Genomic DNA, 24,580 nt, shown 5'->3' on the forward strand with positions numbered 1-24,580 from the left:
ATTCAACGAATCCAGTTAAATCCCAAACAGATTAGCGTTCCTGAACTAATTGCTATTTTGTAATTAGCAATTGATCAGATGCTGAGCCAATCTGAATACGAAATTTGTTGGTATTTTCATTCTACCCAAATAACCGGACTGAATGATTATTAATGTTATATAATATTGTGACATAACAGTGTGGTAATCCACTGTGCTTGATACAAAGAAGATTGAAGTATTAAGAATACAATGCTGCGCTGTGCTGTGCTGCACTGCATTCTTGTTGCAACAATATTTATTCAATTCTTTTGGTGTTATTTGGAGAAATGAGTGCCAATGTTAATAATATAATAATAATGATGATGATAAAAACGCCAAAGTAAAGTAAGAATTATCAGCTTTCTTTTCGAATCAAATCTCACTTCACTGTGGTCATGAATCTGGATTTTACAAGGCAACATTGAACACATCGCGGCGCGTTCAGGGACCGCTAGAAGCGGCGGGTCCAGCCCGTGGGTGGGGATTGGCGTGATTGATAGTCACCTCGGGAGAGGCGCGTACGATCGCACGCTCGCTCGCTCGCCCGCTCGCTCGCCAGCTCTCTCGCTCCGCGCATTTGTCACTCGGGCCGGTGTCTTTCTCCACGCGAACACGCAGCCGTGCGTAAATCGATCACCCGCTCGCTCATCGGGAAACGTATCAATGAGGACGAGGTGGCCTGTGAAATTCCTCGCGTCCATCTGAAGGAATTTCTTCTTTTCTTTTCTTTTCTTTTTTCACCGATTGTGGAAAAGTTTCCAAGGACCGCAGTTGGAGAAGAAGCCGCTGGCGAGAGGCGCACTTTATTCCGGAGCTCTCGCAACATGTAAGCCCTTCTCCTCTCCTCTTCCCTTCTCTTCTCTTTTCTTCTCTCCCGGTAGGCATTTCATATTCTTTATTATTAACATTCCGACGGTGTGAGCACTGCGATAAGTCAGCGCACTTCCCTGCAGGGGATGCATGTGTACGGCGGCAGCGCCAAGCAAACATCCGCCCGCTTCATACATTGGAGCTATGCGAGCGAGCGAGCGAGTGGTATTTTTATGCCACTTACAAGTCAGCAAACAACACATTTGATTGTTTGGCCGTGTAAAAAAGATCACATTGGCGACAATAGTTCCAGTCGTGTTTTGACGCCATACGATTCAAGCTTTCCGAGCTTTCTTGCGCACACGCAATAATTGGAGCGTTACAACTCATTATCCGAGGAGAATAATGGGGGAAAAAAGTTTACAATTCTATGTAATGATTAACACGTCGGCCTCTAGTTTCGTGAATGATGTCACTACGCCGAGGTAAGGTAGAAATGACGTTGTTCAGATGGTATCTGAGAGACAGAGGGCTGCGCCGCTGTGGGAGTGGTCACAGCCCACTTCAATCATGGTGAATCATTTTTTGAGCCAGCAGTTTCAAGGAAGTAGACTGTCCAGTGATTGTGGTTGCGTTCTCTATGAATTATAGAATCCGTCTGCGAACTGAAGGACCCGGTAGCTGCATATAAAACTTCTTTTCCCTCGTCGCCGACAGGGTCCGGCAGCCGATGAGGAGGTGAAGACGCCTCGCCTCGCCTTCCTCGCCTCGCCACGCCTCGCCTCGCGCTTCCTTCTCTCAACGGCTCCATCGCACAAGTCGCTTCCCACCGCCAGTCGCCCGGCGTCATGGCGTCCAGTCTGACGTGCGCCGGCGTGGTGTGGGCGTTGCTGTCCCTGCTGTGCGCCGCCGCCTCCTGCGTGGGCTTCTTCATGCCCTACTGGCTTCTGGGCACGCAGATGGACAAAGCCGTGTCTTTCGGGACCTTCCGGCGCTGCTCGTACCCGGTGCGCGACGAGGAGCGTCAGGCCACCGTCATGCTGGAGCAGTGCGGCCGCTACGCCTCCTTCCACGGCATCCCCAGCCTGGAGTGGCGCATCTGCACGGTGGTGACGGGCGTCGGCTGCGGCCTCCTCCTGTTGGTGGCGCTGACGGCGCTCATGGGCTGCTGCATCTCCGAGCTCATCTCGCGTACCATCGGTCGCGTGGCCGGGGGCATTCAGTTTGTGGGAGGTAAGCGCCAAAGTTGCCGACCCGTCCCAGCGGATCCCGATGTCGACTGATCGGTGTGACGCTTTACATTGTGCGAATGCTGTGTTTGTCGCTGGCGTACGCGTGCTGCAGACATGCTGGCCAATGTTCGACAATGTTGTTTTGACTTCAAGTGGTGTCCAGAAGCGTCACATGACTGGCGTCTGGAGAAAGGAAGGAAGGAAGCCCACGCTGTGTCTTTGCAGGCCAGCCATGAAAGCCTTTTCTTCTTTTCCTTTGGTTTGGTTTCAATTTGATCAACGCCCTCCCTCCCATCGCTGGTGCGTGCGTGCGTGCGCTTTTGTTGACGTCTGTCGGTGGCTCGTGAGGGCCGGTCTCGGGCCCAGGCTTTGCGGCCTCCTTTGGGACGTGGCAGCCCTCTCATTAAGCGGGCCAGCGTCGCCCGCTCGCATTCCGCGGCCGGCCGCGCTGCTATTTGCAATGGCCGTCACGCCGCTCGGCTTGGAAAAGTGACAGCCGCCGGGCAGGTTGCCGACGGATTTGACGGAGCGTGCGGATGGGGAGGTGGATAAGGACCACCGTGGCCCCATTTTAGAAGAGACGCGCTTGCCAGTGAAAAAAATACAATTGTCAAAATCAATGTATTTGAAATGGACAAAGATGAAAACAAAGGACATTTACGCGAGAACTGGACTTTGCTTTCTATAGCATACCTTTTTCAAGCATTTTCTTTTTCAATTTGAGTAGTTGTGTTTGCTCATTAGAATGGCTTTGCGGGGGATGAGGAGACAAAATGAAATCTGCCTTTCATGTGAGAGAATCTCATTTCAAGCTCACAATTTGCTATTTTTAGTTAGCAGATTAAAAAAAAAAAAAGCAGGACACTGCTCCATTTTTTTTTTCCTCAACGCCTCATGCTCGGCGGCCAAGTGGTTGTTGTGGTGTGTTTGAAGCGTCGCTCAGATCTTCGAAAAGTCTCACAAGGGCTAATTGGAAGCGACACAATCGGGAAGGCCGGCATTGTGCCGGCCGGCATTGCAGACGGGGGCGAGCGGGCGCGGGAAAGCGGCCAGTGGAACGCTCCGTGCCATGAGAACGGCGCTGGGACAGTTTGCGTGGGTGGCGTCAAAGAAACAATCATTTGGGATTTTTGCATCCACTCTCATGAATACAATGGCAGCCACTGTCGCCAATGTTGACGCCAAAATGTCCTCCGGAGAGTCGTCCGCCTCAACCATCAAAACTCCAATAACGGAATTAAAAAAAGATTCCTGACTTGGATTAGGTTGTTAGGGATTTGGACCCGCTGGCAGTTCTCCCTGCAGAGCCTGCTCTCATCTTTTTATTGGGTTTGGTCGACACTCCCTATGGCTTCTTTAATGGTGTCATTTTGGGCTTTCTACTCTCCCTTTGCTTCTAATGACTGAACTTGAGTGGACTGTCAGGAAGTATTAGAGAGCTACGGTTGGCAAACGTGTCGCAGTAGCTAAACGCGACCAGCGGAGGCGCTGCTGAGTCTGCCGCAAAGTATAATGACAAAGATTGCGAAGGGTCAAACTCGAGCCACGCGCGACCCAATCAATAAATGATATCATAATGATGAACGTGCCCGTCGATTCATGAAAAGGAATTCCCGTCATCAGTGGACTGCATCTAATGATTGACACTATGGCCTCGTCAGACAAATACGAAATAAGCTAAGCCTTACATCTCAGGGGATTGCTTGAATTAAGGCTTTAGGCAACAGACGGCGCTTCGCCAGTTTCCTTGAAAACATCCACCCATTTTTGGTTGGGGAGGCGTATACTCAAGTACAGTGAGCTGAAAATCTGCACGAGTGCCGTCACAAAGTCTTTTTAGCTCTCACCGATGAATTTTAGGACTAAAAAAAGTGTTGTGTTGTGTCAAGGCGGCGTGCAACAGGCGCAGCCGCATCGTCCTTGAAGACCTAATGACAGGCTAGGATAGGATGCAGACAGGAAGTTGTGTGACATTCGCTTCCCACAGCCTTGTTTCAAAAAACAAACAAAAGCAAAGGAGTTTGGAGCCGCATATTTAGGTGTGCGTCGTCGTAAATTCCGGGTTAGAACTCTAATTTGGACTCTCAGGGGGAAATTGAGAGGCCCCGCCGGACGGGCCGAGAGGATTTATTATAGATTCCAGACATTGAATGTGTACTAAATTACACGTGACCTCTGGGTTGTGACGCCTTGCCAATGAAATACGAGCGCCACATTTGGTGACAATTTTATATTTCAAGAGGGTGGAGGGGAATCTTATTGGTCCTCACTGCCATGACATTGAGCTCAACATTGCGCATTTTCCACATCAACAACATGCTGACAGCCGTGTTAGGCGGCAAGACGCTGGCTGGCTGGCTGGCTCACAAGCTTTTCACTTCATCTGCCTCGGCAGAAACATTCCCGGCCGGCCGGCCGGCCGGCGCCGTGGGCCAAAAGCGTGCGTCCGCCCAGGGTCACTCACGTGTTGATCCACTTAAAAGACATGTCAGCACGCTACGGATTGTGCCTTCCATACTGGCGTTGCCAAGGGCTCTTTGGCACACCGACCGACCGACCGACCGGCCGACCGGCTGGCGTGTTGTCCCGTTTTTCAAGGCATAGCAGCACAGCCGCACAGCCGGCATCATCTTTTGTTTCCGTGCGAGCGCCGCCAGTTGGCTCGCACTCGACGCCCCCGAGCTCGCATACGTACGTCGAGTCCTTTCCGATAAAGAGCTCATTGTTGTCACTCTGCTGACCTTTTGCGAAGACCCTCCCACGCTCCTCTTAGTTACTGTTGCTAAGCCAGACAAGCTTGACTGTGGTTTAAAAAAAAAAAAAGGGGCATTTTAGGAAGAAGGTTACGCCTTTGGTATGCCTTTGAAGCTCGCATCTGACACGACTTGTGAAAAGTTTCAGGATGTAGCTCAGATCAGGGCTGGGTATCTTTGTGAACCCGGCCATACAATCCGTACACAGCTCAGGATACGAAAGGATAAAATGTCACATGATGCCTGATGGCACAATCATCCACAGTACGGCCTTAAGGCTCCTTAGTTTCGGTTGAACGCAACCATATACTCCAAGGAAAAAAAGCATCAGCGCCCCCTTGCGTCAGGGAGGATCAAATTTAGAAGATCGATTCGGAATCCATTTGATTCATTTTTGGTACTTATTTAGGTATTGAGAATTGTTTTAGCACAACCCTACCTAAGATGCACTCAGACGAACCGGATGGTATCTTCTAAAGTCCACAAGGCAAGTGTTGAATAGCCGCAGCTGAACAGAACAGCACGTGAAAATATTGTCAAATATAATCAATTCAAGAGTTGGGTGATGGGCCAGATGCGAGAGAGCGCCAAATACTCGGTGAGTGAGCTAGGTGCTGCTCTTATGTCGACAAACACTTGTATCATTTGTATTCCCCCGCACGGCTGATGCCATGCCATGCCACGCCACGCCATGATGACGACGGGGCGCTCGGCCTCATCGGCCGTGCAGGCGTGAGATGGAAGAACAAAAAAAGCCATGAGTGGAGAGGGAAAGAGCCAGCGAGCTAGTCCAGTGGACTTCAAACTGGAGCCTTTTTGGAACATTTCCTCTCTCCACTTGTTTCCTCTCCTAAGGATGAGGCCTTTAAAGTGCAAATATTAGGCCCCACCGTTAGCGTAAGGGAAGTTTCCCGTTGCAGTAGGTTCCACAATGAGGCAGGTAAAAGAATGGCTCTTGGGCCATGTGTCGTGTCTCATTCCAAGCAAAGGAGATGAAACGCTTCAATCAGGAAAGCCTCAATACACCAGGAAGTATGGATGGCCCACATTAGGTCCACATACTCAGTATTCATTCGTCGTGTTACAGTCTCGGGGGCGCCGCCGCCGCCGCCGCTACAGTTAATTAGACCCCGGCCAGGGGTGGAATGCGAGGGTCGCTGCTGTTTTTTTGCTCGGGTCAAATAGCAGGCTGGCAAAATGGAAGACGGGCTGAGCGGGCTGAGCGGCTTTTGCAAATACGGTGACCTCAAACACGCTGGGATTAATTGACGTCGGACCGCTTTTCCCACGGTCAATTACGGTTAAACGGAATGGCCGAGCTTCCATTCGATGCGCTAAGTGGGAAAATAACGCTAGCTGAGGTTGTGCTCCTGTGCGTCACTCCGTTGACACACACGAAGGAGGATGCTTTCATTTCTTTCTTGGCGTGACAAATTTTGCAAAGTCTAAACTATCGACCCCGACCGAGGTTCACTCTCCGGGCTGGCTGGCTACCATTGGATTTTCTCATGTTCCTGTCGGTGGCGCGCCCAAGAGGAATTTGGAGTCTGCCGGCTGGCCGGCATTGCTGCTGCTGCTGCTGCTGCTGCTGCTGCTGCTGAGAGGCCGCTGCCTCGCAGTGTGCCCTGAGGAATGCCAGGAATTTGGAGTAGAGCTATTTGACAGGGGCCCTGCCCCCGCACTTCCTTTTCTCCAGCACGGATTTATATTTCATGGACCAACATGCTCGTCTGCTTTTTGTTGTCTTGAACAACATCCTGAAGTCTATATTTAGCTCAGAAGCTTCATGCCGAGGAGTGACACGAGCGAGCGAGCGAGCATCTCTGACAATTCTTTTTCTTTGAAGCCGCATCAAAGACACGTCGGCGCCGACGTGGATCATGTCATTAGCGACAATCCTTGTCATTGTGCCGCACGGCAATATTTCTCAAGCTGAGCCACTTGAGCTTATTTATGCGGGCTTTGCTTTTCCCTCGCAGCTGGGTGGGCCCTTCATTCCCATCATAGGATGTGTGTGTTGTTCTGCGTCAGTCACACGACCCAGAAGGAGGGCGGCTCAACAAAAAAAAGCCCTTCCCCGGCCGGCCGGGGTCCTGCAGTGGTCAGCGCTGTGCTGAAACGTCCCTACTCGAGTGGAGCGTTTACAAACGGGGTGGCCGACTCAACGGATGGACGGATTCTTTCAATCCAGAGTCCGAGTCGAGACGCGAGTCATGTTGTCACGCGTGATTCTCCAAACAATCGCCGCCTTGTGCTTTGGCTTCCTAGCGACACGCCGCCTCCTAGAAAAAAAAGTCCGAGATGAGCCAGCGAGAGCTGCACGTCTGCTGCACGGCAACAATAGGCTGTGCTGATAGGCGTCTCCGGAAATCCAAAGGAGGCTGTGGTTGGAAAGCACCAAGCGTGACTATAAACAGCACACGAGACCTTCGACACCATGCCGGCGCTCAGCAAGCCCAAATATGGACTTGTTGTGCTTCAGATGTTTGGAAGCCACAGATGTTGATGCAAGAAGCAGAAAGCACGGGAAATAGCCCTCATCTTGTTTAGTCAAGCCTTTTCTTTTTTTCCCCCAGCATCAAGGTATGCGTAAGTGATGGATGGCCCCCTTGAAAATGTTTCCCAAACATCTGGAGCTCGCCAACGAGCACGTGACATGAACAACTAGCTGCACGCACGCAGTAAGATTATTGCAAGACACCGTGACATTTGCGGCGCCATTTTTCATCACATGGCAATCGGAGTTGGCGAAGCCAAAGCGGTGCTGGATTTTGTCACGTTGAGATCAGATGACATGTTCTGGCGGGAGATCCGGGCCTGTTTGTGCAAACGGATGAAATGGGAGTTCTTTATCTTTTGCCGACGAGACGGGCTAATGGCAACTAACACGCACCGATCTGAAGAGGTGGAATTGCAAAGCTTCTGCAGCGTCCATCTGTCTGCTTTGTGTTTTTCACCCGAAACGAAATCCATTCATTGGAAGGAAGAAAAGCTTTTTGTTTTTTCCTTTTACTACCGCAGCCAGCGTTTTAATCGCACCCGCAACCTATCGATTGCCTCGAGCCCCGCGAAGGAAGCAATTCTAAAAACAAATCAAAGCCGTGAGCCCAAAATCATTTATTGCAATATAGAACCGGAAGATCTGTTTGCTTAAGTATGTTGTTAGTGTGAGGACGACTAAAAACCAAAAAAGATGGGCAGATGAATCCATGCTGGTTGGGGCTTTTGAAATCGGCAACCCTTTCAGACTATTTTTATTTGACGCTATTACTTTGCAAAATTCTGCAAAAAGAAATAAATGAAGGAGGCGGCTCGAGCTGAATCCCGCGAGACTCTGCGGCTAACGAGAGCCGGCTTTGTTTCACAGGCAACAATTTGCACAGTGACAAGAATTCGGCTCCACTTGTCAGCTATGGATGGCATGTCAAGGCTGCGTGCGGCATAACAATCACGCACTGGTGAAAGCGAAACAATCACTCGCTGGGGTACGCGTGTCACACCGATGCAAGCGACTAACGCCGTTTGGTCGCTGGACGGCCATTTGGAAGGAGCTGCTGTAGGCCACAATCACGCTCTCATGCAACCACATTCCGTTCCAAGCGCGCTGCTTCACCTGGCCGCCGTTAAACCGGCCGGCAAAGAAAAATGTCCAATCCACTTTGCTACCTGGGGAGCGTTGCTTTTGCCATCTGCCATACCGCCGTGTTGGTATATCACAAACATAATCAGTAGGCCGGACTGGTCTCCAGCTGCCTGCAGTTGGCCGCCGCCGCCGCAATTAAAAGTGAAAAGGCTCAGCTCGGAGCCACGGGCTACGCCGCCTTTCCGAGAGACTCGTTTTATTTCTTTATTTCGTCGAAACAACTTTGTGAATGTTTCAACGGGCATTGTCGGATTCTAACTTGGCCTTGGAAGAACGTTCTGAAGATAGCGAGCGGCCTTTTGGAGGTGTTGGCTAACCAGCTCGTCGGATTGAGTGGCCACTTTTCAAAACGCGTCTGTCGTCAAAATGCCCCGAGGGGAGGTCCTGTGACTCTTTTGCAAGTGACCGACTGTTATTGCCACCCCAAATACTCCCGTCAGAAATCCCAGCAGGCGCCCCAAAGTTGCCGTCAGCTGAGCGTAGCCGCAGGATAGTGCGGGTACAAGCGCTGACAGCTGTCGCCCACCCGCCTGGGGAAGGAAGGTTTGCTAACCCCCCCCCAGTAAACATCCTCTGCTGTGTCTGGAGTTCAGTGAGCCTTCGCTTCCTGAGGGGTTCCAAGCAACAGCTGACAAGCACGTGGACACATTTTTTGAATAGATTTACAAATATCCGATTCACTGGTAGTATACTGCAAGTTTGGATTGGATGCTGGAATTTTGAAATTTGGTTGAATTCTTATTCTGAAATCCGCTTGAAAATTCTTTGGTCGTATTCTGAAATGAACTATTTCGATTTCAACCATGTCAGTATTCACATGCAAAACAAAGTCCACAAAATGGTGGCTTGTTACTTGAAGAGTCGTAAATCAAGGTACTCACAACATGTTGAAGTTATGGTCACTCAGCAGCCCACCCGGGGCCCACCTGGTGACCATATGGCCCGCTGTGCTGCCTAGCAAAGACCCCACCCGCCCACCCGCTTAACCGCCCGCCCACCCGCGGACCTGTCTTGAAGACGGACGAGGCGGCGGTGTCGGGTCTGGGGGCCCCCGGCTCCCTGCGGGGACCTCACTATTGGCTTGGTGGATTAGATGTGGATCACAGTTGACATGCTATAGCACAATGGAGGTCCATTGAGGAGGAGGTGGTGCTGCTGCTGCTGCTGCTGCTGCTGCTGGATTCAGTTTTTTTGTTTTTTGTTCATTACTTCAACAGTGAGGGGCAATCATGTGATCCTATAACAGGATTTTCAAGATGTGGTTTATTTCTACTGCTCACCGTAAGGCCATGGAAGGCAATCCAGTACTAGCGCTCAAGTTCAAGATGATGCTCAATTTGGAAGTTATTCATTGATGAGATCATGAAGTATGTATTCAGAATTTGTGCAGAATTATGTTTTATAAATTAGCTGTAGCCATGTTCAGTACATATTTTAATAAAACTCTCACTCTATATTTAAAGTTTCTACATGATGGTTATGTTTTGTTTGTATTCAATTTTAGCATTTAAAAAAAAGAAATCACTCTGTAACATACTGGAGCTAAATAAGGAAACCAGAATATTCAAATGCAGTAAAATTCATGGCCATTGAAGTCTACATTAGTAATAACGTGCCAGCGGCCCGATTCCCCCACCGCTCGGCCCGAGACGGCCGTCCGAGCCGGGCCGGCGCGAGACTCAGCGGGCCGCGCCGAGGGCGCCCTTGGCTAGGTGTTACCTTCGCAGCTCAAGGTCTAACAGCGAGATAATTATGCCATAGATGAAGACGATGGATGATTTGTTGACGCAGCTTTCCTTAATTGCTGCCCGCCCATCGGGACTATGAATCCATTTTTTTAGAGCAAAGGACAAAATCGAAGGAAGGGCCTGAGACGCAAAGAAAAAAAACACTACATGCATAGGCATGCCTAGCCCATTTTTGAGGGGGCACCCTAAAATTCAACCCCCTCAACATTTGAGAGATCTTTGTATGTATCAAGAAATAGTCGAAATCAGCTCACATGACTAAATGATATAAATAAATGACATCATCTCTATTTCGATGACACCAAAGTCACTCTCAACACACATTTGAACCGCAAGTGACGGTACCACAGCCCACCAAGCGGACATTTGCGGCCCCGTTGTTAAGACGGACGGACAAGAAAGTGGAGCCGTTTGTTCTGGCGAGTCCACGTGGAAAGTCTTACGCTTGTGGCAAAGCGGAGGACGTGTCGCCTGCGACCGTGCCGCCCTTTTGTTTGTTGCTCCCTCACAAAGGAAGTCAAACACAGCTTTAGCAAAGAAGAAGAGGAGCAGATGCAACATTCATTTCAGGTAGAAAGACCTAGCTGCTCTCACTCTGCATCATCATTTATTAGCATGGGGCTAATAGCATTGGATTTCATATCAGTATTGGCCAAGAGAGGCGGAAGACCACTTGGCCTGCCATTAGCGGCTGTTACTGATGTTCCGAAAGTTTCGCTTGCAATGCTTTGGTGTATAAACGGGATCATGAAGTCATCATCACAAAAATGCCTTTGACTATTATCACCATCCACGGCTGCACATTGTCACGAGAACTGTCTGTCTGTCTGTCTGTCTGTCTGTCTGTCTGTCTGTCTGTGTGTGTGTGGACATTCTTTCTAGCCTGGTGAAAGTTAAAGATGTTTTTTCAGCTTGTCACCCCAAAACCACCAGCAAGCAACCGCCAGACTTGGAAACTCTGCTGCCACCAGTGTTGATGGGTTGGGGGGGGGGGTGGTAGCAACAGGAAAAAGGGGTAGTGGTGGGGGAGTAAGTGAGGGGCCTTCTCTGTGGAAAGAAAGTGGGAAGGAAGGCTGGCCTCCAGCGCCGCATCATAAACTGAGGCGATAGACACGCTTGGCTATCGAATTTGCCGTCGACTTAAAAGCGAGCCCGGCGGAGATAACACGCGCGCAAACACAGATAAATGCAGCCCAAGATTCCTAAATCAGGTTGATCTGGCGAGAACTACAAAAACAAGCGGACGGACGGCTGCACGCGGTCAACGTGGGAGTGTCACGTCTCCATTCTTTGCATTCCCACTCGGACATTGAGCGTGAAGCCTTCAAGACGGGCTTCCCTCAGAGGATCAATTAAGTGGTGGCAAAGCGGCAGACACTAATCAGATGTGTAATGGAAGTCTCAGGGCTCCCTCGGGGGGCGCCGGCCGGCCAATCGGCCCTTCCTTCAATTCATCACCGTCTGCTGTTTTATCAGCGACACATTACAAGTTGTAATCAGTCACACGCGTCTGGGCCGGCCCGGGCCGGGCCTCCGCTATCAATCACCGCGTGTACCGACCGCGCCAAGTACACGCGTGTTCCTTCCCGCCCAATCAGTCGGAGGATGAATGGTGCGCATCGGCTGAGCTTGAGTGGCAGCTGTCACTCACTGCCGGCTGGCCCCCGTGGCGTGTTGGAGCGGAGCTGTCAAATCCCCAAATTTGACCACAAAGCCCAACACGGCCAACTTTTCAGGAGTCGTCGAATTCAACTGAGTTAAATATATGAACTGATATGAATGAAAATAAAATGAATCAATTCAAATCTGGCGCCGTGATTTAGCCAGCTATTTGACTTCCCCGTTAGGCAAACAATGGATCGATCCAGGAAAAGAAACATTTCTGAAGGAAAGCAAACATTTCATGCTCACTTGCTCCGTGAAGGATATTCCAAAGCAACCTGGCTTGCATTTCCCAGAGGCCAGATTATGGCGTGTGAAAGTGAAGGAGACGTCCGCAGCCCAAATGTGCCCACGCAAGCCGGCAAAAATGACATTTCCAATTGGCAAACAGACGGCTTATTTTGACACTGTGGACATGCGCAAAAATGATGACGGCACAAGCAGATGGTATTTTTGGTGAATAATTTAAAGTTGGCTTCCGTTTCAATCAATGAAGGACTCAAAGACATCATTTCATTTGAACGGCAAGCAAGCAAGCATCTGTTTTCCTCCAAAGTTCAAAATATGTTTGTAACATGAAGGAAAAATGTTGGCTTCCATTGCAGAAATGAGAGTCAGTCTTATCCTTCCTTACTTTAGGTGCTAAAATGCCTTACTGGCTTTTTTTGGTGGTTATTGAAGTTGTCGTTGTGGATGCCAATCTCTGCTTTAAATGATGAATATAGGCAATTACCCACTTTTTCTTTTTTGAAGTGAGGGACACGTCAGTTACTGTCAGATTTCTGAAGAGCAAACGCTAACAATACTTGCTAGCCTCAAGATTTCATTGTGGGGGAAAAAAAGCTCTTTGGAAAGGGAAAAACATTCACCAAGGTGAGCAGTGTGCGTGTGTGTGTTTGAGCAAGCACTTGCAATGCACGTCAGCCCCCAGGCTGGGCTGTCGGAGCCAATGTGTTTTGGTTGCCACGGTGAAGAGCACCTTTGGTAGACTTTTGCGCATGGTCAACAACATCACTCAGGCCCGCCCGTAAAAGCGTGGCGGCGGCGGGCGCACTTGACTCGCCGTCTCGCCTTGTTGTCTTTTATGTGAACGCCCGTTAACGGTGGTCACGGCTAACTGTCACCTGAACTATTCAGCCAACCTGACGGGAAATGAGGCGAGCAGCAGGCTTTTTTTTTTCTTCCTTTCTTTGTTTGTTTTCTTCCCAAGTCTTGCCGTCAACGAAATGGCTCCCGGGTTGCTCCGAGATTGCTTTTTCAGCTGTCGGCCTGGTTCCCTGCGGACGTCTTTCTCTTTCTTCGCAACTTCCGGGAGAATTTGAAATTCCGTTTGATAATGGATTGCGAGAAGACGACGGCGCAGGGATCCCCAAGCAACAGTCCACAGTCCCCGTTTGGTACTGGGCCAAAGATAGCGAAGAAAATGGCAGCATAGAATATCATTTCATTCGTCCCTCCTGTACCGAGCAAAAAGTGGACACAAAGCACCAAAGACTCTCCATTAACAAGCCAGACGACGTCACGTCACTTCCTTGACACCAATGTATGACTCTCATTGGCAAATGCAAATATGCCCGATAGCTGCCAGTAGCAAAGTGCTGAAATGAGCCAATAGCAATCCGCAACGAGGTTGATATTTGACTTCCTCCTCCTCGGAGCCTCTCCAGGCTTTCCACCGTTGCTTTTGGACGGCTAACGTGTTGGGCGGGAGAACACGGTAGTGCTGAGTGTGCCCTTGCGACTTGGCCTGGCCATATGGGGCTGGATGGCTGGGGGGAGGAGGGCGAGCACCCGCCCGCCCGCCCGCCCGCCCGCCGTATGGTGGCAGGAAAGGAAGGCAGGGAAACAAGACAGCCACCACCAACACACACAGCCGCGACATTACATAATGTTCAGGGGGGTGAAGAAGCGCTCGGGAAGAATGACCTATTTGTGTCACTTGAACCAGAATGAACTATTTGTATTCCCTTTGCCACCGTAGCGTGCGCGCTAATCTCCGTTAGCCCATCGATGGTGTTTTGCATTCTATTCTAGCAGACGTTCATTTTATCGACGCTTGAACATTTGAGTATTCTCTATTGTGAGAGTGACAAAAAAACATCTGCATGCATCTTAGTGTGCTCACGAAGCTTTCATTTCCCGAGAGTGACGTTTTGCCATCCGCTCAGTGCAAAATGGCAGCAGAAATAAAAGTCACGAAAGAAGTGTACTGTATTTACTCGCAGGCTCCTGTCGAGTTGCCACAAAGTCTTTGAGCGACATCAAAAAAGTCAGCTCCCATTTGACATTTAGCCACATTTCGACTCTGTTCCCTGTCACGGCGCTGAAAAGAATGCTTGCGCTCGGAGGATTGATGACAGCCTACGAGGGAAGGGGGGGAGCAATGATGGGCTGGGGAATAGGTGTCTGTCTCTGCTGTATTTTGTGACCTTTCCGCCAGCAGCACGCTGAGGATTTGTGTGCCATCTGCAGCCCTGCGGGTAAGGCCTAATCCCAGCCAGCCAGCCAGCCAGCCAGGCAGCGCCGTTGTCGTAAACCTCTCCGCCTTATCTCGCTCACGCATTCCCCAGCGTGTGACACATCTACCTGCGTCAACAAATACGAGCTGGAAACGGCGGCTGTGACGACGTGGATATGAAAGAGATACGCATCGCCGGGCGGGGAACAACCTCCTTTTGACCCGCTGCATGAATACGGCCTATTGTCGCCGAGATATCGCTTTCGCGCTGTTGGTTGGGGAATTGCAGATTCAGCTGAAGAGTTCCTTGGGTGGGCCAACTGGGAAGTACGCTCATTGACATTGGAAATGGCCACTTTTAAGGAATTCAACTCAAAGTCAATCGAACACGGCCATGGAAATGCCAAGATTGATTCTTATTTGAAGGTAAATCTCACGTACGGTGGGTGGCGTGTGATAGCGGAGACGGCTTCTCGGAAACGTTTGTGTCTGGGCTGCGGCTCGTGAGAGCGCCGCCGTTCCTTTATTGTCATATTTCTTTATTGGTAATTAGTTTTATTGCACAAGCGGCGCAGGCTGTATCTCTGCTCAGCCGTGAAGAGGATGCGTAAAATGGAGGATGCGCTCGTGACGTCACTCGGGTCACAAGTGGGCGTTACGAAGAAACGGATCCAAAATAAGATATGAAGAGATGGAAAATGGATGTAGAGTACAAAGAAATGGGCCTAAGTAAGCTGCAGTTAATCGGTACATGCTTTTTACAGAGGATAAAGCATAGGTGTCAAACTTGAGGCCCGGGGGCCAGATAGGGCCCGCCACATCATTTGATGTGCCCCGCCCGCAAAGACGAATTTTGCGACAAATTGTCTTCCCTTTTTAAAAATCTTCATCATTACAATTGAAAATGTCACCATTTTTGCAACTTCCAAGCACTCACTTGCAATTTCTCCACAAATGGAATTGTCTCATTTGTCGCGAAATGTCCAGTGTTTAATCATCACGGCTTGGTTAGTTTTCATCACAGCAGGAAGCCCCAGCCACGGCAGGAATTCCAAGCAAGTCGGATTTGTACACGCCGCAATGCAATATTTTCCCTCCCCTTGCGACTTACTGCTTGGAATCGTTCAGGCTGGACTTTCTTTTCTTGTTTCTATTAATCTGGCTGAAGTGGCGTGATGCATGGCCGCTCGGTCGGCCGCTCGGTCGCTCGGTGCACCGAATCTCACTTCCCTCGCTCGCGTAGGGAGCGTTTAGCGCTTTTCCAGCCGGTCCCCTCCCCCCGTTCATTCATCTCATTTTTACGGTGGAGGGTCTTCAGGCAAAGTCTGATCCCATTTATATCTTTTTATAGCGCACCAGGAGGAGGGAAAAGCTCCTGTTTGCTCAGTGAATTGTGGCTGAAAGTCAAGCGGCGGCGGCGGCGGCTGGCACAAAGCCGTCCGTCCGTCCGTCTTACAATCGAGCTACCCCCGCCGAGGATGCGGTGACCTTCAGCTTTAGGTTGATGGACCAGGGAGGCGGGGCCTTGACCCACTAAGGCTCAACCTCTCCATCAAGAGCTCCCGTGTTCCCAGACAGCCGCTATTGTTCCTTAATAAATTCCCAGAATACTAATGAGGCAGCTTTAGTCCGGGCAGGGGGCACGACACCAACGAGGAATGTGGAATGGAGAACATAGGCAGGCATATGCTTTTTTTAGATTTAGATGTCACCTCACGTCAAGGAATCAGATCTTAACTGATTTTAAAAAAATGTGTGAGGGCAAATCTTTTTTCTTGTTCTGCTCCTATTTCTCTTTCTTTGTTTGGCTGCCTCTCACAGGTCAATCTCAAGGACGGATGAAGGAATGATCCGTTTCCGTTTCATGACTGTAATTGTCACGCCTTTCGCAAAGGTTTTGGACCTGGGAGTGCGTCTATCTCCGCCGTCCGTGCCGTTTATCCTGCTCACATCGTGTAAATCTTTCAGCACCGCTAGCCCGAGGTCGTGCGCCGTGACATTCATCTCGGCTCAACGGGCTCTTGATTTTTTTCTCCGAGTCCTGTCGGGTCCACGGACACGTTCTTTACGGCTCAATCAATCAGAGTGTAGCGGAATGCCGGGCCGGCGGCGGCCTTCGCGCAGCCCACAGCCAGAGGATTAGCATTGGCATCATTAACATGAGACTTTTTCTCATGCTCATTGCTTCATACATCTGGAAAAATGATCTATTACGTAGAAAAAAATCTGCAATACAAATGAGCAAAAGTCCCGTCTTGGAAATTGACCAACATGGGATGACAAAGGAGAAGTGGCCACTTGGACCCACGGTGTCGAAAAGGCAGCCTTTGTTTGCAAAGTGGTGCTTTCTAGCACATCAGCAGCTCAAAGTTAATTTTGCCATTTTTCACAGCAACACATTTCCTAATTTATTGCCATTGCGGCGTAACCGTGTTTTATCTCTCAATTGGAGCCGCAGACGCCTTCACGTTCATGAATACTGATGAATTGTCATGAAGCGACTTTTTGTACAGGATTCATAAAACGGGAGGGAGGGAGGGAGGGATTTTGCGTAATTGAGTTAGATTGTTGATTCTTCTAATCCTGACACGAGTCTGCTCCGTCTGCAAATTTAAAAGTGGAAGTGCGCCGCAAATGACTCGCCGCCGTGCCGGTTGAGTCGGACAGGTAATACATACTAATCCTGCGCAAATTGACTTTATTTGTAACGTACAGTTCTGCCCGCTTCTTTTTTCGGATGCGGCGTAATAAAGCGGAAGGTTTATGGGGAAGGCTCGTGAATCATCAAAATTGCATCCGGCACGCTGAATTTATGTCCGAGTCAGCGACGGTAGAAAAAGAGATTAGGAAAATGCAGCCGTATTCAAGTGAACTTATTATTCGCATTCTTTTGGTCATTACTCAAACTGCTAACTTTGTGAAACAACAGTTTATTTGCCCAAACTTCTCGTAATACACTGCCCTCTGGTGGTTGGTGGGGCATGTCAAAGAGGAACCTTCTTTGCGATATGATGTGCCCACAGTTTGTTTGTCAATCAACACAAGTCTAAATGAACTTGGGCATGTCTCAATTCACTTTAAGATACTTCCTTGACAACAAGAAGATATCTTCTCAGACCAAATCGGCGAGGCTTAGCTGCGAACAGATGGCAGTTGATTTGATATGCTCACTTTCTAAAATGATCAAAGGTGATTTCTTCTCTGATATGGTCGATATGCCTTTTTTCCTGAAAGTCAAATTCATTCATGGCTTTAATGGAAGCCATATGTAGTATGTGGGCGGCGGCCGTGTTCCATCTGTACTCTCTCAAGTATCATTGGCCCAAAACGGCTCTTTTATGAAAAATTCATTTTGGCAGCTGCTCGACTGAATTTTCCCCGAGGTTCGGGGGGGATAATAGAACGAGCAGAGATTCATCTCAAACAATCCGGGCCGGCGTTGCCTGTTTAACTACTTTTACATTCATCACTCTCTTCCAGCTGCTTTTGGATTTTTGCTGCTCTGCCTCCAGGCTTGTAGCGCTTTCACCAACATGTCTATCACAACAACTTATTATCGTATCACGCGGCCTGTAATCGCGATCATATCGCCCGAGGGAGCGAGGGCCACTTTCAGGTGTTCATCTGGATCCATTGCGAACCAGGGAGCATTTGCGACAATGGCAACAGATTCCCAGAAACAATTGTTGGATGGACATGATTGGTGAGAAAGCTGTTCTGTCGTGTGCCAGTCACCTTTCTGTCTCATTTAAAGAAACCCGTGTGATCCTAATGAGTACAAGCATTGGTGAAAATGAATGAAGCCAGATTTTGATTGGGAGGATTTCATGCATTTGTTTTCTGTATTCAAACTGTGGCACTTGACAGCTCCAAATAATGCCTCTCCTTCGAAAGTCAACTCACTCAATTAACACCTCGAAAAATGACACAATGGCATTTGTTGCCCTTTTTTTTCCTTTTTCTTATCTTTCAGCGCCAATGACAAAAGGCGCAATTGCAGTGTGAATTTCAATGCGCCGCCCTTTCTTGACTGGCGTTTGCTTTCAATCTTGCGACGTATCCAAGCAAAAAGCGCTTTTCATCCACGGCTACACAGGATCAAGCAGATATGATTAGGGAGCAGCCACTTGATACATTGCGAGATGTCAAGCACACTCGCACACGTTGGGTCATGCCCAGGTTCTCCTTTTGTGCTCCCCTATTGTGTTACTCTTGGATTACCTTACACATTACGTATATTTTTTTTGTTTTGTTTTGGGCTGCACTCCAAGGTGGTAATAGCGCCACATGACTCCAAAACCACATGTAGCCTTATCTGAAAAAAGACATAATAGCCTTAGCACACTGAATAAGAGGCGATGGCTAATTTAGCAGGCTAGCTCAGAGGTCAAAAATGAAATCTAACTAGGGCGATGAAAAGAAAGCAAACATAGCAAGGCTAGCTACAGAGGAAAAACTTTTGTACAAATTGATGTGACTTGCCTAAGCCGAGCAAAAACTTGACTCAACTTGCTTGAAACGTTGTGTCATTTATCCTTTACTGGCTTCAAACATAGGTAAAAACAAGCAAGCGGCTTTTTAGAGCGCTCCTCCCTCGCCGTGTGTGTTGCACTTGGGTGTTGAGGGAATATTGCGTTGTCTTTTCAAACCTGCACTCCTCACAACCCCGAGGGGGAAAAAAATATTAGCTAGTGCGCCTGTGAAGTGAACGCACCACTTGGAAGTCAAGCGGCTACAAAACAAACGCACGCTACTTTGTACACTGGCTTGCTGCTAGAAGGATCCCCCCCGCCCCCAAGCGCCCGCCGTGGCATTGTCTTTTGAAAGGAAAATTTGCGGGCAGCGCTGTCACCAATGCGTTTTGATGTCTGCAAACAGGACTTTGAAATATTCACCACATTTGGGGCGCTATTAGTGGTTGTGGCTTTCACTTTTTTATCTCCCTCGGGAGTCTCGCTTTGCGCCTACTTAGCCGTTGTCAATTTTGACTCCAAAGTAGAGCGGAGATTGAGGAAGCGCTTGCCAAGAAGTCTTTTACAGACAAACATGGGGCAGTGAATACATCTGCGTGAATCGTTTCACTCTTTTTGGGTACGGTCGATGTCATGAAAGGCAGGTAAGCATGGCTCCGTGCAGCTCTTTTGCTCCTTGTTCATGTTTCCGATTCCGCCGGCGGCGGCTTCGCACGTGAGTGACGAGCAAAGGGTAAGCGTGCATCATTCGAGTCGACAGCTCGCAAAGGAACTTCTCTAGTTCTGCTTACTTAACTGCACGTCTTTGGGAACGGAATGTGGACAGCATCCAATTTGCAACCGTGAACTCTCAGGAGACACGACCGACCGAGGTCAGTGGAAAAACCAGCGCAACGGGGCCTTCAAAACAAACGGCCTTTAACGCTAATGCTATCACATGACAGGAGGAGCTTTTCTAACCAATTAAGCAAGTGATAGTTGAATCGAAGCATAACCGCAACACAGTCATCACGTATTCTTTATCCTCTGTAAGGAGCTGCGATGAGCTCAGAGTACAGCAATGCACGTCAAGTCTTATACTGCCCCCAAGTGGCCAAAGGAGGCAGCAGTACAACGGCCATGCGATCGGCGCAAACAAAGCGTGACGACATCTGTTTCAATAGAGAGATGATTTCCGATCACTTGGCCGGCATGTAGCTCCGCCACTGCTATGATGTTTCCGCGGAGAACCTTTCTTTCAACGCATCACTTTCAGTGCTGCTGGCACAAAACAAACTTGGCTCTCTGTTTAACGGCGGCCTAATGAAGAAGAAAATGTTTGCTTTTTTCGACAAAGTGGCATACGCATTCATTAGAGGCCCGGACAAACGAGCGCTCCGATGAGATGCAATCGGCTCTTGACGGAACGCTTGTAACGCTTGTCGACACTGAAAACGGATCAATCGAACATGCCTGGGATGCCGAGCCACTCAAATGTCCCCATCTTTTGTTGCATTCCACTTTAGTCAGAGATGATATGATGACCTGAAGACGCCTCGCAACGTACTCGTAAATCCTCCTATGGTCCATCTGACGCTCACGCCTCTTTAGCTCCTGGAAAAGAAAAGGGCGTCGCGAGCCTCAGCGAACGCGTGGGCTGATCCGAGCGTGAGCCAAATGCCCGCAAGAATCAAAGCGCCGTTTGAAAACGTGTCTGGGCTCGACGGTTACACAACCGGAGCCGGATCGACTTTGGAAGGGACGCTTGCCCAATGCGACTTGTTGAGCTAGATCAATAGCTACTTTGTTAGCTTTATCGAATGAATGAATTCATTTGTCAGGTCTTAGGTGAGTTGCTTAGTTAGTTTGTGATTTCATTGATCGGTTACGCGAGTTGGTTTATGACGACTGATCAATAGTTATTTGGGTCCATCTGAGTGGCTATCGGGGTTTTTTTCCTGTTTGTTCGCTTGGTGACCTTGAAAGGGATTATCTCCTGCTTCTTGACTGAGCACCTCGACACAAAAAAAAAAAAAAGCCAGCCAGCCAGCAGGCTGTTAAAGGGCTTTTTCATCAGGTAACCAAATAAAAGGATGAGAAGCCTGGAGGAGACAATGAACTCTAAAAAGTGAGTGGATGCTGATGAAATGCCAGGCAAATGAAGAAAGATGAGCGCGCGCGAGGGGATCCACTCCATTTATGGAAGTCGGCACGGCACGCGGCTCGGCACACGGCGCGGCGCGGCGCGGCGGGCTTTCAGAGAAGCCATTAAGGCCGGAGATAGTCGCTCTGATAATGGAGATCAATCCAAACTCAATCTCACGGGAACTCGTCGGTCTTCTTGGACCACGAGCGAATGCGGGCCGTGGCGACGGCGAGCGGGACTCTGACGCAGAAGACGCAAAGTTTGACAGAAAATGAAGCCGTAAACAAAGAAAGCCGCAGCACTTGACCTTCTCGGAAAGCGGAGGGCGTCACGTTTGGCCCGCGTGCGTGACGGTCGAAGCTCACCGCCTTTTTTTTAGATTTTCTTCATGTTGAAAGCACACAAGGGTGGCACCCTTTCTATTGTTTTACGCGCTCAAATCAAAGCCAATCTGGACTCTTTGGAAGCAAGAAAGATTCTTCTTAGAATACACCGACGCTCCACTGTCTTGTGGTGAGAAGGGAGAAGATTCTGTTGGATGACACGCGGCTGCCGCCGCCGTGTCTCAGTGTTGCACTTGAAAGGGAATCCGGGATATTGTTAAATATTAATGGCGAATACATTATGCGCCTACTTTCACTCTTAACGGTGGCAAATTTGAATCAAAACAACGTTTGACAATGTTATGTAACACCACAACACCTCAGCGCGTGCGCGTGCTCGTGTTGGCTGCTCGCACAAGGATTTACATCCAATCCCTCGGTGTGTCACTTTTTCTATGATGCGTGGCTCAAAGTTGAAATTTGGGAAGGAGAAGCGGTTAAGTTGTCACGGATGGGGGGGAAAAATCCTTTGAGCCTCTCTGATCCTGAGCTGGAATTACATAAGCGTTTTTTTTATATTTATATATATATATATATATATATATATATATAGATAGTATTTTGTATCCATGTTTCATTACGGATGATTCACTTGAATTGCTTGTACAGTAAACTCCATGTATTTTTTTTTCTTATTTGGCATATTTGGTGCAACTTGTTAAAACACACTTCAAGTGTTATATTTGTCTCATCTTTAAAAGTGTCAAAACATTTATTTGAAGCCGGTCGAGCATTTTTCAGCCTCTGTACGGCCGTAAACAAGAGTTGAGAAGAATGCTAACCAAAGTAGCGTGAATCCGAGCGCTGTCTCACAAGGTTGTGTACGTTGTGGAGCATTTGAAGTCAAACACAAAAGCGAGACATGAAGAAGGCGGGCTCGGGTACGCCTCCCAGGAGGAGCCCTCCTGAGGCTCCGCCGCACCTCGCTCGCTCATTACGGGCAAACTTATGAATATATGAAGAAACATCCGCTAGCGAGGACTTTGCGACGCACCTCAACGTGTGATTATAATAATCCCCGGCAAACGTGTTTTAGGCGAGTCATGATTTCACCTCCAAGACAAAAGAAGATTACACATTGGATATTCAAAACAGCCAGCCATCATTAGGTCAAAGGAAAGTCCACTAGCCTAATGCTCACATGTCTGGAAAAGTAGCATCAGTGTTTGTCATTAAAAACACACACAAGAGCTCATTAGGGGACCTTCTCTGCCTCTTCTTCTTCTTCTTATCTACATGCTGTGGCAAAATGTACTACTACATTCAAAGCAACTCTGAATTTAGACTTGAGGCGGGCGGGGGAACACAGTCCATGTGCACTTCCTGTGTATTTTGTTTTAATCATCTATTTTCAAGGGTTACGTTTTAAAACGAGTTTGAGAGCTGATTAACTTGTTAAAATGGGATCATAGCGGGGGACAGTATTTTTTTCCTTTTTCTTTCCCGGTCATCATCACTAACCTGTGGCCTCCTCTCATCTCGCAGGCCTGCTCATCGGATCCGGCTGTGCGCTCTACCCGCTCGGATGGGACAGCGAGGAAGTGCAACAGACGTGCAGCAACAGCTCAGACCAGTTTCAGCTCGGTGAGATGATGCAATCGCTAAAAAAAAATATATATATACTTCAGTATTTGAATTGAATCCAATATGGCAGCAAAAAAAAGAAAGTGAGAGATTTTCCCAAAGAAGCGGACGCAACCATCACTATCAAATGAGCATGATTTAAAAAAAACTTTCACGTACGGTTGCCTTCTCATACGTGACAAGCTTGTTAGCACGCTCTCACAAGCATGTTTGGCGCCAAAAGCGTTGAGAGCATCTCCAAGGCTGCAAATGACCTCAACAATTGGGTGTTTTTTTTAACACCACCTGCTCGTTAGCGCCTACGTTCATTTCTATGTTTCTTTGCAGGCTCCTGCCAGATCGGCTGGGCCTATTACTGCACGGGGGCCGGGGCGGCGGGCGCCATGCTACTGTGCGCCTGGTTGTCGTGTTTTGCCGGCAAGAAGCAGAAGCAGTACCCGTACTGAAGGTCGGAGGTGCTCTGACGACGGTGTACGGCGAGGGAAAAACTGCAGGGACTCTTTCATAATGCAGCACACACACACACACACACACACAAACAACACTGCTCAAAAAAACAAAAACAGAAGGAAGGCGTACAGTGAACCAACGCATATTGGCAAATCCTCTATTTGTAGATTTTTTTTTTTTTAATCCTGTGTTATCTGCTTTTTTTGTTCAGACCACAGCCATATCAAATTTGAAAATATTACTTTGGTGTTGGTCCTGAGGAAAGGAAGGACTTCATTTGGTCAGGCTCTTGTCTTGTCTAATAGGTAAAAAGTGTTTTGGCGCCCTCTTGTGGCACGAGTAGGAATGAGGAGCTTTTTTGGGTGTGCACTGATTTGCTCGCAAAATGTTGATGATTTGAGTCAAGGTGGTTGACTGTACCTACATTTCAGGACGGACCCAACGTGAACTGTAATCGTTTGCGGGTCACCTGGTTTGAGTGAGTGGACATTGTTCAATGTTTCAGTACGCCAAGGTTGTGAAAAGCTCAATTCTTACCTACCGGGTCGGTCAGGATGGAACACTGTCCAAGGACGTCCACTTTTCCATGAGTCTTCCATTGGGTCTCTGTTGTGACCTGCAAACGGAGGCACTTTCTGGTGTTGCTGCATTTTTTCAAGGATTTTGCTAATTGCCATCACACTCTTATCAATGTTATCCATGCGGAGAACATCTTTGGAAAAAGGCAGCTGGAGTCAAAGGACTCGTGGGAACACCTGTACCAATCCTTGTCAGCTGGGCGTTCAAACATTTCAAGAAGGTCAAAGGTCAGAGCGCATTTGAGGTTCATCGGGAAATTTCACGCATTTGGTGTGCTAGCTACACACACGCGCACGCACGCAGCTGTTTGTGATGCTTGATTTATGGAACCACTTGTCTTTCTCTTCAACCTGTTGATGTTTTTGTGTCCTGTGATGAAGACTTGCGTAGCAATATGATTTCCCACTTCAATGTAACGTGAAGTGTTCTTCCTCACCTGTCTCATCGTTGCCTTAAAGCCCCGAAATGCAATAACCCCCAAAAAAAGAAGGCCGCATATCTTCTATGTTGTGTATGATCACGTACTTTTATCATCATGGCACGTTTCGTTTTGTATTCACGCCTCAAATGATTCTGTTTTTGTAAATAAATGTTGATGGAAAACGTTGCCTTGCGTGGTTTATTGCAGCTCGCATTCCTAAAAAGCTTTTTTCCCATGAC

At 48.6% G+C, this 24,580-nt stretch overlaps 1 protein-coding gene across 2 annotated transcripts; it reads left to right on the plus strand.

The window, feature by feature from the left end:
• The first annotated feature begins 504 nt into the window (after nucleotides 1-504).
• Nucleotides 505-24,523, plus strand: LOC119132558 (LHFPL tetraspan subfamily member 6 protein). Of its 2 annotated transcripts, XR_005099901.1 has the most exons (5): nucleotides 505-847; nucleotides 1,549-2,064; nucleotides 22,793-22,891; nucleotides 23,219-23,680; nucleotides 23,743-24,523. XR_005099901.1 is itself a non-coding variant. In XM_037267933.1 (4 exons), the coding sequence occupies exons 2-4, from the start codon at nucleotides 1,680-1,682 to the stop codon at nucleotides 23,335-23,337; spliced, it is 603 nt and encodes a 200-aa protein (XP_037123828.1). In that variant the 5' UTR covers nucleotides 505-847; nucleotides 1,549-1,679; the 3' UTR covers nucleotides 23,338-24,523. The 2 variants fall into 2 exon arrangements, 1 of the variants encoding a protein (XP_037123828.1); XM_037267933.1 differs by having other exon boundaries at nucleotides 23,219-24,523.
• The last annotated feature ends 57 nt before the right edge of the window (nucleotides 24,524-24,580 follow it).

The sequence above is a fragment of the Syngnathus acus genome, chromosome 13 (assembly GCF_901709675.1).
Source record: "Syngnathus acus chromosome 13, fSynAcu1.2, whole genome shotgun sequence".
In the NCBI taxonomy this organism is placed as follows: Eukaryota; Metazoa; Chordata; class Actinopteri; order Syngnathiformes; family Syngnathidae; genus Syngnathus; species Syngnathus acus.

Excerpts from the sequence above, each read along its gene's own strand:
- LOC119132558 (XM_037267933.1), top strand. The coding sequence starts at position 1,680 with ATGGCGTCCAGTCTGACGTGCGCCGGCGTGGTGTGGGCGTTGCTGTCC. Across the intron at positions 2,065-22,792 it reads GGGCATTCAGTTTGTGGGAG|GCCTGCTCATCGGATCCGGC; the intron begins GTAAGCGCCAAA and ends CTCATCTCGCAG. Across the intron at positions 22,892-23,218 it reads CTCAGACCAGTTTCAGCTCG|GCTCCTGCCAGATCGGCTGG; the intron begins GTGAGATGATGC and ends GTTTCTTTGCAG.